We start from the raw sequence: 18,194 nt of genomic DNA on the forward strand, positions 1-18,194 counted from the left end.
AATGGAAGTTGGGGATATAATGCAGAAAAACTAAAAAAATCCATGCCCATTTTTATAGAGTGGTAGGATGCGATAAAAATTCAATGTTACGTAATGGTAACAGTTTTGAAGAAAAATAAAACTGGCTAAAGAGAAAAAGAGAATGAGTGTTGGGGTGGGGTTAGCTATAATCTTTTACAAAGGATAATTAGAGATGGCCTCTACGATCAGAGGATATGTTAGCAGAAATCCGAATGAAGTGAAGAAGAAAATTTTGCAGATATCTGGGGAGAAATACACCATAAGCAGAAGGAAAAGAGAGGAAACTTCTGAGGTAGAATCTTGATTTGCTTTTTCTAAGAATAGAACACGGACTGAGTGACTTGACAAGAGGTAGAACAATCTAGGGATTTCTGCTAACCCCCTTCATTGGGCTCTTATGAAGCTTAAATGAGTTAATACTCTCAAAGCACTTGGAAGAATGCCTGGCATGTAGTGAACATCTCCTGTGAGTAGATTAATGTTCTGTGGAAACTTTTATGTGAATAGACATCATCACTTTTTTAAAATATCTTGAAAGACTCCTCATTGTTTATAGAAAGAAGTTCAGGGGGCTGGCCTGGTGGCGCAAGCCGTTTAGTGCGCGTGCTCCGGTGCGGCGGCCCGGAGTTCGCCAGTTTGGATCCCGGGCGGGCACCGATGCACCTCTTGTTAAGCCATGCTGCGGCGGCATTTCATACAAACTAGAGGAAGGTCGGCATCGATGTTAGCCCAGGGCCAGTCTTCCTCAGCAAAAAAGAGGAGGATTGGCATTGGATGTTAGCTCAGGGCTGGTCTTCCTCACAAAAAATAAATAAATAAATAAATAAAGAACTCCAAACTCCTTTGGCTAATGGTAAAATATTTATGAATTTGGGCCCAAATATATTTTTCCAACTTTTTAATTTGAAATTTTCAACAGCCAACATGGATCACCTTTGTCTCTCAAAGATGCTGTCCAAATTCGTGGCTTTTTATTGCAGCATAGACACATCCAGTCCACTTTGTATTTATTTACTTATATCTTAGCCTCCCTTTGAGATTCATCATGTCCAAGAGACTATTTCCAAACTCTCTGTTTACAATGATTCCACCCTCCTGGTAATTCCTGGGCTAGTCATGGAGTCCCAGTGCTTCTGTGTACCCAGGCTCCCTGTCTGATTGTAATTCTCTGAAGCAGGAATCTGTTTTAGAATCTCAACTATGCACAGTGTGAAGAGCTGGAGCTCATCATGCAGAAGTTGAAGGCTCAAAACTGGAATTTCAAAGTGTGTGTGGGTGGTCCCAAAGTGAGGGAGGTATTAGTTTGTGCAATCACACTTGACTCAAAGTCCCCAAATTATTTTCTCATGACATGACTATTATATCTTCTCTCCAGGCCTGATCTCCTGAGCTTCTGCTTCCTCCAGGGAGTTGGCTCCAATTTACACAACAGCCCTTTAGGAAACCCCTGCTGTGTGTTGTGCAGAATTGAGTCAATGAACTCCTTTTGAAAGTGTTATTGGAAGGCTCAGCTTTCAAGATGATATAATTATATTGTTTATCTTCCTAGACACCTGAAGAAGCTGAGAAGAATAACAATCTACACGTGTAGAGTAATTCGTTTTCATATCAGGCCATGTTAACTTTGGAATTCGCTTTGACATAAGCAGGCAGAGTCCAGGGCATGTTTCTTCAGAAAGGTGAGTTAAGTGGCTACCTCAATTGCCTTCAGCAGGCCAGATATGGAAAATAAGTCAGGAGCCTAGGAGAACATCATCTCTAAGCATATCATGAAGAATAATTTGGTACAAATAGTATTTTTAGTCTGTGTCTTTTGCTATAAATGACCTAACTTGAATGTACATTTTGGTTGAATTTTGTGTTTAGCATAGAGATATTTAAATGTACTGGGAGTTTTATGGGCTCAGAAAACGTTCCAGTTAACAACCTTCCAATTGGCTTCTCTGGATCTTAATTCCTTCACTTTATGTAAATTGGGTGTTATAAGTGGATAACAATCCTCTGAATCAGCTGACTGGAATTCTCATGCTTCTCATGCCCATAGTCACACATATACATGGGACCGTGAGTTTTCTGTATTTGAATCTTTGGATTCTAATACAGGGGACAATAATGTACTAGGCATTTTCACAGTCAGAACATGTTGTTTTCACACAAGATTTAAAGTTGAATACAATATTTGGAAAAGATAATAATTATCGTCGACAGAGTCAAGATGGCGGCGTAGGCAGACTCTGAACTCACCTCCTCCCGAGGACACAGCCAATTTACAACTACTCGTGGAAAAATTACCCCTGAGACAGAACTGAAAACTGGATGAGAGGAACTCCTGCAACAACGGACAATCCTAACTGGGGTGGAGGAGGCAGAGACTCCCTTCCGGAGAGGAAAAACGCCGCCTTCACAAGCCGCCAGTGTCACGGCCGCCAGGAGCAGCTCACAGGTACGCAGCCTCCCTGGAGGCGCGGGGCCCTGAGCCGGGGAGCGCCCCCGCTGTGGGCATTTTGTGGACCCAGCACAATCGACACCAGTGGCATAATATCTGACTTTGCCTGCTACTAAAGCATTGGGGAGCACACCCAGAAAACCCGGTTCACAAAGAAACTAAAACTGGCTCTTAAAGGGCCCGCGCACAAACTCACCCGTTCCAGAAAGCATCCTAAAATCACCAGAAAGAAAGGTGCACACTGCTTTGGTGATAAGAGACTCACCTAATAGGCCCTGAGGGCATCTCGGTGAGGGGTGAGACCTCTCCAGGGACTGGGACATTGGCGGCGGCCATTGTTGTGGCCTGGTGTGAGCGTGCTGACACAGACGCCATTGGAGTTTTCCCTGAGACCTGCTAGCCCAGGGTCTGCTCCACCCGCTAGAGCACCGATTTAATCCAGCTCAGCCAAGGCAGGCAGCCCACCCTAGAGACTGGCCCCACCTAACAACAAGCCCTCAGGCAACGTGTGGGCCTGCATAGATTGGTGACTGGATTTTCTGCAGCCTGGCAACTGAGCTGACTTGAGCGGGGCAGGGTGTGCACAAGGAGCGGGTGGAGAGTGTGGGGTGGTGGCGGAGTGTGTGGGGCTCCCGCCGTGGAGAGACTGGGTCCGCTTGGGGAGGTCGGGGCACTCACACGGGGCAGGACTGTGTTGACTGTGTGTGTGGACCTCTGGGCGGCAGGGCTTCTCAGCTGCAGAAGACTTGTGCTTCTCAAAGACCCACATAGGAGGTTTGCCCCACCTTCCAAAGCCTGAAACAATTGGGTGCTCCTGTGCCTGAGGCCAACCCCACCCAGCTGCAATCCTCAGAGAGCTGACAAGAGACCTAATAGGCTAGAGGTTTACAGCAATTCTAAGGCCCTGAGCCTAACAACCTGCCACACTGGGGGCCTACTCACTTAAAAGAAATACTGCAACACAAATGTGGTATTAGAACTTACAGCCAACTGTGCTGGGGCTCCCCACACCTGATAAAGAGACTGAAGGGCCCACAACAACTACAAGCAGCTGAGCATTACAACAGCTGGCCAGGAGCATAACTCAGCCTCCCTGGGCGCCTATAGGGAGAGCTAACAGGCCACAATAGAAGGACACACGTAGCCCACATAGGGGCCACCCCTGGAACATTGAGAACTGAGGGAAGCACACTGGAAGACTCCTAAGCCATCACTTACATAAGGTCACCTATCCAAGAGCAGGAGACGTAGCTGACCTACCTAATACGTAGACACAAGCACAGGGAAAGAGGCAAAATGAGGAGGCAAAAGAATACATTCCAAGTAAGGGAACAGGACAAAACCCCAGAAAAGGAACTAAGTGAAACAGAAATGAGCAACCTACCTGACAGAGAGTTCAAACTAAGAGTGTTAAGGATGCTCACTGATCTGGGGAGAAGAATAGATGAACTCAGTGAGAATGTCAACAAAGAAATGGAAGATATAAAAAGAACCAATCAGAAATGAAGAATACAATACTGGAAATGAAAAACTCATTAGAGGGACTCAAAAGCAGAGTAGAGGATACAGAAGAACGGATCAGTGAGCTGGAAGAAAGACTAGAAGAAATTACCCAAGGTGAACAGGTAAAAGAGAAAAGAATTAAAAAGAGTGAGGACAGTCTAAGGGACCTCTGGGACAACATCAAGCGCACTAACATCCGTGTTATAGGTGTCCCGGAAGGAGAAGAGCGAGACAAGGGGGCAGAGAATCTATTTCAAGAAATAATAGATGAAAACTTCCCTAACCTAAGGAAGGAAACAGACATCCAGGTACAGGAGGCACAGAGAGCCCCAAACAAGATAAACCCAAAGAGGCCCACACCAAGACACATCATAAACAAAATGTCCAGAATTAAAGATAAAGAGAGAATCCTAAAAGCCGCAAGAGAATGTCAAGTTACATACAAAGGAAACCCCATAAGGCTATCAGCTGACTTCTCTGCAGAAACCTTACAGGCTAGAAGAGAATGGCACGATATATTTAAAGTGCTAAAAGGAAAAAACTTACAGCCAAGAATACTCTACCCGGCAAGGTTATCGTTCAAAATGGAGGGAGAGATCAAAATTTTCCCAGATAAGCAAAAATTAAAGGAGTTTGTCACCAAGAAACCAGTGTTACAAGAAATGTTAAAGGGACTGATTTAAGGGGAAAAGAGAAGACCACAAATAGGAAAAATTATCTATTTCCACGATTAGAACATAATGGATACAAATGCACAAAAAGAGGTTAGATATGATATCAAAAACATAAAAGGAGGGAGGAGGGTAGTTAAAGAGTACAGCTTTCAGACAGAGGTCAAACTAAAGTGACCATCAATTCTGTATAGAAGAAGTAAGGAACAGAGAAGGACTACTTAAACACTGAGGAAAAAAAAAAAAAGTTAAAAAATGGCAGTAAGTACATACTTATCAATAGCTACTTTAAACGTCAATGGACTAAATGCCCCAATTAAAAGGCATAGGGTGGCTGACTGGATAAAAAACAAGACCCATATATATGCTGCATACAAGAGACACACTTCAGACCTAAAGACACTCACAAACTGAAAGTGAAGGGATGGAAAAAGATACTCCACGCAAATGGCAATGAAAAGAAAGCTGGGGTAGCAGTACTCATATCAGACAAAATAGACTTTAAAACAAAAACTGTAAAAAGAGACAAAGAAGGGCATTACATAATGATCAAGGGAACAATCCAACAAGAGGATATAACACTTGTAAATATCTACGCACCCAATGTAGGTGCACCTAAATATATAAAGCAATTATTAACAGACATAAAAACAGAAATAGACAGTAACACAATAATAGTAGGGGACTTTAACACTCCACTTACACCAACAGATAGATCATCCAAACAGAAGATCAATAAGGAAACATTGGCCTTAAACGACACCTTAGAACAGATGGACCTAGTAGATATATACAGAGCATTCCATCCAAAAACCGAAGAATACACGTTCTTTTCAAATGCACATGGAACATTCTCCAAGATTGATCACATATTAGGCCACAAAACAAGTCTCCATAAATTTAAGAAGATTGAAATAATACCAAGCATCTTTTCTGACCACAACGGTATGAAACTAGAAATCAACTATAGGAAGAAAATCAGAAAAGCCACAAATACATGGAGATTAAACAAAATGCTACTGAACAACGACTGGGTTAACAAAGAAATCAAAGAAGAAATCAAAAATACCTGGAGACAAATGAAAATGAAAATACGACATGCCAGAATTTATGGGATACAGCAAAAGCGGTTCTAAGAGGGAAGTTTATAGCGATACAGGCCTATCTCAACAAACAAGAAAAATCTCAAATAAACAATCTAAAAATGCACCTAAAGGAACTGGAAAAAGAAGAACAAACAAAGCCCAAAATCAGTAGAAGAAGGGAAATAATAAAAATCAGAGCAGAAATAAATGAAATAGAGACCAAAAAAACAATAGAAAAATTAATAAAACCAAGAGCTGGTTCTTTGAAAAGATCAACAAAATAGACAAACCTTTAGCTAGACTCACCAAGAAAAAAAGAGAGAAGGCACAAATAAGTAAAATCAGAAATGAAAGAGGAGAGGTTACAACAGACACCTCAGAAATACAAAAGATTATAAGAGAATACTATGAAAAACTATATGCCAACCAATTCGACAATCTGGAAGAAATGGATAAATTCTTAGAATCATACAACCTTCCAAAACTGGATCAAGAAGAAGTGGAGAATTTGAATAGACCAATCACCAGTAAGGAGATCGAAACAGTAATCAAAAACCTCCCCAAAAATAAAAGTCCAGGACCAGACGGCTTCCTGGGGAATTCTACCAAACATTCAAAGAAGACTTAATACCTATCCTTCTCAAACTCTTCCAAAATTGAGGAGGGAGGGAAGCTCCTAACTCATTCTACGAAGCTGACATTACCCTGATACCAAAACCAGACAAGGACAACACAAAAAAAGAAAATTACAGGCCAATATCACTGATGAACATCGATGCGAAAATCCTCAACAAAATACTAGCAAATCGCATACAACAATACGTTAAAAAGATTATACACCATGATCAAGTGGGATTTATTCCAGGGATGCAGGGATGGTTTAACATTCGCAAATCAATCAACGTAATACACCACATGAATAAAATGAAGAACAAAAATCACATGATCATCTCAATAGATGCAGAGAAAGCATTTGACAAGATACAGCATCCATTTATGATAAAAACTCTGAATAAAATGGGTATAGAAGGAAAGTACCTCAACATAATAAAGACCATATATGAGAAACCCACAGCTAATATCATCCTCAATGGTGAAAAACTGAAAGCTATCCCTCTAAGAACAGGAACCAGACAAGGATGCCCACTGTCACCACTCCTATTTAACATAGTATTGGAAGTCCTAGCCAGAGCAATCAGGCAAGAGAAAGAAATAAAAGGGATCCAAATTGGAAAGGAAGAAGTGAAACTGTCACTATTTGCAGATGACATGATTTTATATATAGAAAACCCTAAAGAATCCACCAGAAAACTTTTAGAAGTAATAAATGAATATGGTAAAGTTGCAGGATACAAAATCAACATACAAAAATCAGTTGCATTTCTGTACACTAACAACGAAGTAGCAGAAAGAGAAATTAAGAATACCATCCCATTTACAATTGCAACAAAAAGAATAAAATACCTAGGAATAAATTTAACCAAAGAGGTGAAAGATCTGTACACGAAAACTATAAAACATTTCTGAAAGAAATTGAAGAAGACACAAAGAAATGGAAAGATATTCCGTGCTCTTGGATTGGAAGAATTAACATAGTTAAGATGTCCATACTTCCTAAAGCCATCTATAGATTCAATGCAATCCCTATCAAAGTTCCAACAACATTTTTCACAGAAATAGAACAAAGAATCCTAAAATTCATATGGAACAACAAAAGACCCCGAATAGCTAAAGGAATCCTGAGAAAAAGAACAAAGCTGGAGGTATCACACTCCCTGATATCAAAATATACTACAAAGCTATAGTAACCAAAACAGCATGGTACTGGCACAAAAACAGACACACAGATCAATGGAATAGAATCGAAAGCCCAGAAATAAACCCACACATCTATGGACAGCTAATCTTTGACAAAGGAGCCAAGAACATACAATGGGGAAAAGAAAGTCTCTTCAACAAATGGTGTTGGGAAAACTGGATAGCCATATGCAAAAAAATGAAAGTAGATCCTTACCTTACACCATACACAAAAATTAACTCCAAATGGATTAAAGACTTGAATGTAAGACCTGAAACTGTGAAAGTTCTAGAAGAAAACATAGGCAGTACGCTCTTCGACATCGGTCTTAGCAACATCTTTTCAAACACCACATCTGACCGGGCAAGAGAAACAATAGAAAAAATAAACAAATGGGACTACATCAAACTAAAAAGCTTCTGCACAGCAAAGGAAACCATCAACAAAACGAAAAGACAACCTAACAATTGGGAGAAGATATTTGCAAACCATACATCTGATAAGGGCTTAATCTCCAAAATATATAAAGAACTCATGCATCTCAACAACAAAAAAACTACCAACCCAATTAAAAATGGGCAAAAGACCTGAACAGACATTTCTCCAAAGAAGATATACAGATGGCCAACAGACACATGAAAAGATGTTCAAAATCACTAACTATCAGGGAAATGCAAATCAAAACTACAATGAGATATCACCTCACGCCTGTCAGAATGGCTATAATTAACAAGACAGGAAACAACATGTGTTGGAGAGGATGTGGAGAGAAGGGAACTCTCATACACTGCTGGTGGGAGTGCAAACTGGTGCAGCCACTATGGAAAACAGTATGGAGATTCCTCAAAAAATCAACGATAGAACTACCATATGATCCAGCTATTCCACTGTTGGGTATTTATCCAAAGAACTTGAAAACACCAATTTGCAAAGGTACATGCACCCCTGTGTTCATTGCAGCCTTATTCACAATAGCCAAAACTTGGAAGCAACCTAAGTGCCCATCAAGGGACGAATGGATAAAGAAGCTGTGGTATATATACACAATGGAATACTACTCAGCCATAAGAAACGACGAAATCCAGCCATTTGTGACAACATGGATGGACATTGAGGGTATAATGCAAAGTGAAATAAGTCAGAGGGAGAAGGTCAAATACCGTGTGATTTCCTTCATTAAGTAGTAGATAATAACAACAATAAACAAACACATAGGGACAGAGATTGGATTGGTGGTTACCAGAGGGGAAGGGGGGAGGGTGGAGGGTGAAAGGGATAATTCGGTACATGTGTGTGGTGATGGGTTGTAATTAGTATTTTGGTGGTGAACATGATGTAGTCCATGCAGAAATAGAAGTACAATGATGTACACCTGAAATTTTTGCAATGTTATAAACCAATGTTACTGCAATAAAAAAAAAATAATCTAAAAAAAAAAAAAAAAAAAAAGATAATAATTATCACTGGTGGATGTACTTCATCATCTTTGTTCACAGAGGCAATTAGTGTTGAGATGATAGATGTGTATATTTTATTTTAATCCTTATAAAATTTTTTTCATAACATAATTTTGTGACACTTAAAATACTTTGTGTCCATCTTCCTTGAGTAATAGCTAATACAAATGTGAATGACCTGTAACGCATTTTATGTTTAGAAAATATTAAATTATTGGAACATTTACCTACTAAGGTATAGTTTTTTGACTCATCTTAAATTCCACCCCTCTAGGGCTTTTCTTTCAAGTTCCATTGCCTTTGAGACCACAGTAGGGCAGGGGCTTTTAATTTCATTAATTTCCTGTTATGCAAATCCTTTTCAAGCTTTTTTTTCGGGAAATAATATTGTTAGATTTCTGTTGATACTTTTCCTGCTGCACAATGCATTGATACTTTTGTGTGATTGTGCTGTTGGAATCACTATGATTATTTCAAGGTCCAAAATGTATCCCTCCTTGTTTTTGTTTTTATTTTTTTTTTGGCTATGTCCTCACTATCCCCTCCTCTCTCTTCTTATTCATTTCCTTCTAAAAGTACTTCTTATTTTGAAATAAATGAAGAGGTTAACAGGAAGCTTCAAAGATAGTACACAGAAGTCCCACATACCTCACGCCACGTTCCTCAACATTTATTACCTCTTACGTAACTACGGTACAACAACAAATCCAAATTGACATTGGTATGATGTGTATATCTTTCTATATAATTTTATCACAAGTTTAAATTTGATTAACCAACACTGCTATTCCATCTCTACAGATCTCCATTGTGCTACCCCTTTACAGACTCACCACCACCTTCCTTCCCACCGTTCCTAATCCCTGGCAACCATTCACCTGTTCTCCATGTCTATAATTTTGCCATTTTAGAATGTTTTATAAATGGAATCATAGAGCTGTGTGTTTTTGAGATTAACTTTTTTCAACTCAGTCTAATACCCTTGGATGCAGCCAAGTTGTTGCATGTATCATATTTTGCTCCTTTCTATTACTGAATAGGATTTCATGGTGTGGATACACCACAGTTTCTTTAACCATTAACCTATGGTAAGACATTTGGTTATTTCGAATGTATTTGGAATTATAAAAAACTTGTATGAACAAAATTATATAGGATTTTTGTGTGGACATAACTATTCATTTTTCTTGGATAATTGCCCAGGAGTACCCCTGTCATCCTTAAAATATTTCTATTTCTCTCTCAAGCACCTAATAACACTAACTGAATCACGATACTACTCAATATTTAAGAATTGGTCTCTTCAGTGGACTTAAACTTTGATGGAGGTAGACTAAATACACCACTGATGTGAGGAAGGATAGGCATTTCACAGAGGACATGCTGTTGAGGGTTTTGCTAACTTCTGGCTTCTCTTGTCTCAGCTTGCCCTCCTTCTTCAGACATCAGAGCCTACACTTTAGACGACTCCATTAACCATTGCTGTAGAATCTAAGGGAACTGGGGAGGACATCACATGACTAACACCTGTTTACCCTTAATCTGCAGTCAGAATAGGTAGCAGTCTGAATTCACTGAATTCTCATAGTGCCTTTTTCAATGAAGTCCTTCTTAGAATATCCTTGGTTCAGAGTAAATATTTTTAGAAATATAACCTGGTGTAGTTAGAGGACTTGCCTTAGATAATCTCCAATGTTCACCTCTAGGTTAAAATTCTGTGATTCTATTCAAAAATCCTGTTTCCAAGGAAAAAACAGAAGAGCCCTGTGAGTTATAGTGACTTACTCAGTATCACACAAATAGTTTGCAGATAGATAGCATGACTGCCAGGAGTAGAACTCAGGAGAGTTAGGAGTCAGGCTATCATTTTTAATATAAAAAAATAGAAATTAAATGCAAATTTAAAATTAAGAAGTCTTTAATTATGAATTGATTGCAAAGAAACATTTTTCTCTTAGGACAGATTAAATCAGAGAAATGGATTATGGAAATCAAACTTTGGTGACTGAGTTTTTTTTCATGGGCTTAACACATCACTTCCATCACCAGGTTGTCCTCTTTGTGATATTTCTCTTGGTTTATCTCCTCAGTCTTCTGGGAAACTTGGGGATGATCACCCTCATTTGCATGGACTCCCAACTCCACACCCCCATGTACTTTTTTCTCAGTCACTTGTCCTTTGTGGATGTCTGCTCCTCTTCTGTCATTGGTCCCAAGATGTTGACTGACATCTTTGTGGAGAAAAAAGTCATCTCTTTCTTTGGTTGTGCTGCCCAGTTATGTTTTTTTCTTCAGTTTGAGGTGGCTGAGTGTTTCCTCCTGGCTTCCATGGCATATGATCGGTATATGGCCATCTGTAAGCCGTTGTTGTATACGCTCACTATGTCCCAGCAGGTCTGTGTGCAGCTGGTGGTAGGGTCTTATACCACGGGTCTTTTAATTGCCATGACCCATACAACTTTTGCCTTTCGCCTGCCTTACGGTGGCCCCAATATCATCAATCACTTCTTCTGTGACCTTCTTCCTGTTCTGTCCCTGGCATGTGCAGATACTCAGGTCAATCAATTTGTACTTTTCACCTTCGCTGGAGCTCTAGGAGTACTCAGTGGTGTGATCATCTTGGTCTCCTATATTTACATTGTCTTCTCTATTCTGAGGATTTACTCTGCTGATGGGAAGCACAAGGCCTTCTCCACCTGCTCTTCACACCTGACAGTTGTCTCCATCCTTTATGGGACACTCTTCTTTATCTATGTCCATCCAAATTCTAGTTTCTCCCTGGACATTGATAAAGTGGTTTCTGTGTTCTACACAGCAGTGGTTCCCATGTTGAACCCCGTCATCTACAGCCTGAGAAACAAAGAGGTCAAAGATTCATTCAGAAGGGCATTTCAAAGGAAGAAGTTTCTCATGTGTAGGTAAACTCTAATACAATTGGTACTACAGATTGAGAGCTAATACATATGCAAGATGCGAGAACATGTGCTGGGTGTTGGGAATCCAATGTTTATGTTGAGATTCACTCTTTATTACTCTGTTGATTGGAAAGTCACTCAATATCTTTGAGTCACAATTTTCTCATTTTGATTTGCTTATTTCTCATTCAGTAGGAATGAGTTTTAGAACTTTAATCTGAGATGAGTAGATTATCATACCCAAAACTTAAAACAGTATTCTCAAGACTTGTGACTAGGATGTTAAATGTTCTTTTTTAAACCCTAAATAAATGTTATAACCAGTGACTTAGTACTTCTGTCTGCTTACAGAGTGTTGAGATCCCTCAATGTCTGTGAATTTGGCCTTCACTCTTTAAACATAAACTGATAAAAAGTTTATTATAATCCAAAGTTACAAACTTCCAGTTATAAATAAATAAGTTCTGGAGATGTAGTGAACAGCATGGTGACTATAGTTAACAATACTCTATTGTATATTTGTAATTTGCTAAAAGAGCAGATCTTCAATGTTCCTTTCACAAGAAAAGAAAATTATAGCTTTGTAAAGTGTTTGATGTTAACTAAACTTGTTGTTGTAATCATTTTGCAATATATACATATATCAAATCATTATGTTGTACACCTTGGAATAATAAAATGTGATATGTCTATTATATCATTTTAATAAAACTGAAAAAAAGTGAAACTATTTTATTATTGAGGTAGCAACGGTTTATAATATAATGTATTTCAAGTGTACATCATCATATTTTGACTTCTGTAAATCTACATCGTGTTCCACATCATGGTCATCCATCACCATTCAAATATCCCCCTTTACCCCTTGCACCCTACCCCCCCCACCCCTCTCCCCCCTAGTAACCACCAGGCTGTTCTCTGTATGTGTTTCTTGTTGTTGTTTTTCTATCTTACACATATTAGTGAAATCATATGGTATTTGTCTTTCTCCATCTGACTTTTTTTGCACAGCATAATACCCTCCAGGTCCATCATGTTGTTGCAAATGGCAATATTTCACCTTTTTTTACGGCCGAATGGTATTCCATTGTATATATATAAATACCACATCTCTTTATCCATTCATCCTGTGATGGGCACTTAGGTTGTTTCCATGTCTTGGCTATTGTGAATAATGCTGCAATATAAGGGTGCCTATATCTTTTTGGATTAGCGTGTGTGTGTTCTTTGGATAAATACCCAGCAGTGGAATAGCTGCATCATATGGTATTTCTATTCTTAATTTTTTGAGGACTTTCCATACTGTTTTTCTTAGTGGCTGCACCAATTTACATTCCTACCAGCACATATACTGGTTCCCTTCTCTCTACATGCTCTCCCAAACTGGTAACTTCTTTTCTTTTTAATAACAGCCATTCCGATGGGCATGAGGCGATATCTCATTGTGGTTTTGATTTGTATTTCTCTAATAATTAGTGATGTTGAACATCTTTTCGTGTGCCTGTTACAAAAAGTGAATTATTCTGGAAGTATGCATCCATAGCACTCTCGAATACTACCTCTGTGTTTGGACAAGACATTTTACAAAGCCTTTTATATCCCCTCTACTCTCTGCTTAGAGTGATGATTTGCTGGGATTTTGACACTGCAATTACACAATTTGTGCATGTGAAGCGCAGAATGCATTCAATTCTTTAATAAAGTGCTAGTTATCACTATTGTTATTTATTGATTTTTGTGACAGGGTCAGGACATTAATTCTATTTTTTCAGATAATGAGCCTGACAGCCATGAAGAATCAATGGATTGCCCATGACCTCACAATTTGGTCTCACACTTTTATTTTCTTCAGGTACAATATTCTTTCAACCTTTCAATTGAAAGGTACAATTTCTTTCAATTTCAACACTATTCTTTCATACATTTGTGTTTCATTTTCTGGAACATAGCAACAATCCAAGAAATAAGGGGATAAACCATATTTTTGTACAATTGTTAAGATGCGCAGAAATCCCCATTCTATCTTGTAGGCCTTCTTTAAAAGGCATTTAATTTTAGTCCACTTACTTTGAAGGTTGTAAATAGTCTCTAATTCCCTAGAAAGATTTTGTTTCTTTTGCTCATTTTTCACCATTATTTCTATCAGTTTTGGTGTCCGTGTTGAGTAATGACTTGGGTCTAGATGCTTTCAAGGAAGAGGAAATGGGAGTCAGACAATGTTATAATCAACAACTAATTTAACAAAGCTTTACATGTGCCTCTTATGTACATGACACTTTATTGTGTGTTATTCATATTGAGAAAAAAAGTCCTCATGAAAGTTACAGGCTAGTGGGGGAGAAAGACAAACAAACAAAATGATTAAAAATGAATACATATCTATGGTGATTTCTGTAACAAAAATAATCAAAGAACTAAGACAGAGTGTAAAGGAGTATATTTTAGCCAGGGAAGTAAAAAAGCCTCTTTAAAGAAGGTAGGGATTGGGAAAGATGAAGAAATTCTTTTCATGGTATGGATTTCAGTGGACTCTGAATGCCACTATTTGGGTCATTAAAGGAGAAAGTGTCCTGCAGAATAGTCACAGGCACTTCTGGATATTCTAGAAGAGAGGACAACATTTCCAAGCTAATTTTTCTGATCCTCAGGATAATTTTATTCATTCCTTTACATGATGTAGGTGTTTTGGAAATGCAGAAGGTTGAAAGTAGGAAGATAGTGTGTAATGCTTTGTTGGGAGAAGAGATTTACTATGAACTCTATGAGTGCTAATAAAAATAATCTCTTTTAAGAATAGATTAAAATACTTATAACTTTTCCACCAGATGACTCTTTGCTGCATAAATTAATATATTCCTAGACATATTATGCTGGATTAATTGTGGTCTATTTTCCAGTCAGTCCAAGCCCCCATGCACCATGGAAACAAAACAAAACAAAAAACTGGGGCAGATTATCGTGGTAGCCTTAAACAGTGCAATCTGAATCCTTGTTTGTTTGTTTTTTAATCACTGATTAGAGTGCACTTCCCTTCAACGGTGTGCACACCATCCAGAGGATTCTTTTGTGGGATTCCTTCAGTCACACTTGGGGTCTTATCTGACTTTTACATTTTCTGTTTCCTCATCCTGGACCACTGTTGTAGTTCACTCCTTACCTCATCTATGTGTCTGCTCAAATGTGATATCATCAAAGAGACCATCTAGACCTCTTTACCTAAAATAATTCTCTCTCAGCTATTTCTTTTTTTTATTTTTAAGTACTTAAATATACCCAAATATTATTTATTTACTTGTTTGCTTATTATGTGTCTCTCCTCATAGAAGATAAGATTCATGTGAGAAGGATGTTTTATGTTTGTTACTTTTGTGCTTGACTCCATAGTCTGGCATGTAATCTGTGCTCAATGTACATTTGTTGATTGAACAATTAATAAATAGTCAACACTATACTCTTTATTTCATGTACATTATAGTTTGACAGTCGTAGGTGTGATGATCAACTCTGGCTATGTTTTCTTGGAAGAAAGGTTTATCTACAAAATGGAAAAATGCCTCACAATTAAATAAATATACATAGATACATAAATACTTGTATGATTTTATGTGGAATTTGGCATGCAATATATAATTAAAAAACGGTAACTTTTTAAGAGTGAATTGTTTTTTTCCTTCATAATTTTATTCCATTTATTACTATCTGGCAGTTCTAGTGATATGATTTCAGTATGATTTTTTTGCTAAGGCATCATATTTTGCATTTTTTTCCCTGTGATTTGTAGTTGATTCTTTTTACAAACGTAATTTACTCTACTTATGTATACAATAGTACCCTGATTTCCTTTAGAGATTTATCTCTCACTCACAGATTTCAGTCTCTGATGGGTGTGACTGAGGTCCCCGCCTCCCACAGCAAGGTGGAGGCACATGACCTGAGCTTGTAGTATTTCTCCCTGTATTTGAGTTGTAAGGAGAATGACACAATGGACAGAAAAATGATTAGATCTCATTCATTTCAGCCAAGGTCCCCTTAGTAGACGGACAGTCTCTGCCACCAGGACTCCCAGAACTATCCTGGTTCTTGTCCAGTTTAGTGTTATCTCCCCCCTTCCCATTGGTGCTGTGAGCTACCTAATATACTGCCTAGGAATCTCCCATTTCTGTTCCTTCCAAGCGAGGAACTCCGATGTATTGTCCAAATTTTCTTTGCAGTGAAAATATTCAGTGTTCATCGTTCTTTTCTTTAACAATTTTCTCAATAAAATCTAAGCTTAGAATTGATTTTTTTAGCAAAAGTCAGGAGAGTAGAATAGATTAAACTGAGGTTTTATTTCTATTTAAAGTTTAATTGAGGATCTCAGTCATTCTTAAATGATTCTATTTTGATGATCAGTTAACACAATTCCATTTGTTGAATAATTCTCATTGATCTTGCACAGTGTGCCAGGAAACATGCTATGTGCTTTCCAGAATTATTATCTCTGATCTCTGTACCATTATAGATATTCACATGAGCAATATATTACTATTTCCATTTTAAAGATGAACATACTGTTGTAGTCAATTTTTATTAATCTATAATAATAAGCTAGTAACTTAAAACCATACAAATTTACTACCTCACAGTTTCCACAGGTCAGGAGTCTGGGTCCATTATGGCCTGATTCTCTGCTCAGCATCTCACAAGGCTGAAATCAACATGCTAGCAGGTCTCAGCTCCCTTCTGGAGGTTCTGGGGAAGACTCTGTTTCTAAGCTCATTTATGTGTTTGGCAAAAGTCAGCTCCTTGTGGATATAAGGCTGGGATACCCATTCCTCAATGGCTGTCAGCCAGAGTCCTCTCTCAGCTCCTTCGAGTTGCCGGCACTCCTTTCTCATATGGCCCCTCCATCTTCAGACCGGCAGTTACCCATCTAGTTCTTCCCACATTTCAATGCCCTCTGACTTCCGCTCTCAGTGGACAAAGCTCTGAACCCTCACAGGTCATCCAGGGCAAGCTCCCTCTTTTAAGATTAATCATGCCATTTAAAATAACATAATCATATGAGGGATATCTCATCAAATTCACGGAGTCCAGGGATTAGGGCAAAGATTAGGGATCTTTGCAAGAGCATTTTAGAAATTCTGCCAACCCCACTGATGCTTATAGAATAAACAACTACCCAAAGACGAGTAATCGATAAGGGTAGAATTGACATTCAAGCTTGTCCTTGTTAATGTGTTGTGTATGTGATGTGTGTGTGTGTGTGTGTTTTCTTTCCTGTGCCTGAAGTTTTGATATTTTTTCTCTTTGTTTCCATGCTAAAATAATTTTTGGAAACACTTATTAGTACAGAATATTTATTATTTAATAATAATGCTATTATCATATGTTTGCTGAGGATCTACTGTATCGTAGACACTGCTGTAAGTGTTTTGTAAACATCTCATTTAATAGATTAGCTCCCATTTGTGGGATGAATTATTACATCCACTTTATAGCTGGGGAAACTGAGGCTCCAGATAACTTGAGACACATGCCTCAGATCAGGCATTTACTAAGCGGAAGAGGTGGTGCTTGACCCACTCTGAGTCCTCCAAAGCCTGTGTCTTTTCCTGTAGCCAGTGTAAGGCCATACAGCAGGGACAGGATATCATTCTTATTTTTCCCCCCAGAATGTCTCTGGATTCACATATGTTCATTCTTCCAGACAAAAATGACGACAGGATGGGGGGCCAGCCTGGTGGCGCAGGCAGTTAAGTGCGCGCGTTCCTCTGCGGTGGCCCGGGATATGCCAGTTTGGATCCCTGGCGTGTCCTGATGCACCGGTTGGCAAGCCATGCTGTGGCGGCATCCCATATAAAGTAGAGGAAGATGGGTATGGATGGTAGCCCAGGGCCAGTCTTCCTCAGCAAAAAGAGGAGGATTGGCAGATGTTAGCTCAGGGCCGATCTTCCTCACCAAAAATAAAAGAAAAAAACAAAATGAGCACAGAATTATTTAGAAAGTTATTATTTAATATGATAATTCGGATAAGATTTTGTTAAACTACATAGTTAAGAAAGAGTTTGGTATGAAGCTATCAAAGGTAATCACTTCTGCTTTCTCATGCAGTTTGGAAAGGCAGTATTCGCAAATCGATTTTGATAAATAGTTTCTGTTCATTTTAGTGTATTTTCATTTTGAAATACTGATTCTTTTGGTGAATTGGTTTGACAACTAGGTTCTTCCTGTATAATTAGCATCCTTGTTTTCTCAACAACTCAGAAAATAATGGCATATGCTTAAAGGGCCTTTCATAATGTCAGTTCAACTGCTA

At 38.6% G+C, this 18,194-nt stretch overlaps 1 protein-coding gene across 1 annotated transcript; it reads left to right on the forward strand.

The window, feature by feature from the left end:
• Nucleotides 1-10,958: 10,958 nt before the first annotated feature.
• LOC147911152 (olfactory receptor 5G25-like) lies at nucleotides 10,959-11,903 on the forward strand. Its single transcript, XM_087428482.1, has one exon. The coding sequence runs from the start codon at nucleotides 10,959-10,961 to the stop codon at nucleotides 11,901-11,903; it is 945 nt and encodes a 314-aa protein (XP_087284608.1).
• Nucleotides 11,904-18,194: the final 6,291 nt, after the last annotated feature.

This window comes from Ceratotherium simum, unplaced genomic scaffold (genome assembly GCF_057802395.1).
Source record: "Ceratotherium simum simum isolate JZ-2026a unplaced genomic scaffold, ASM5780239v1 HiC_scaffold_55, whole genome shotgun sequence".
NCBI lineage: Eukaryota > Metazoa > Chordata > Mammalia > Perissodactyla > Rhinocerotidae > Ceratotherium > Ceratotherium simum.

Coding starts and splice junctions, on each gene's coding strand:
- LOC147911152 (XM_087428482.1), top strand. CDS start 10,959: ATGGATTATGGAAATCAAACTTTGGTGACTGAGTTTTTTTTCATGGGC.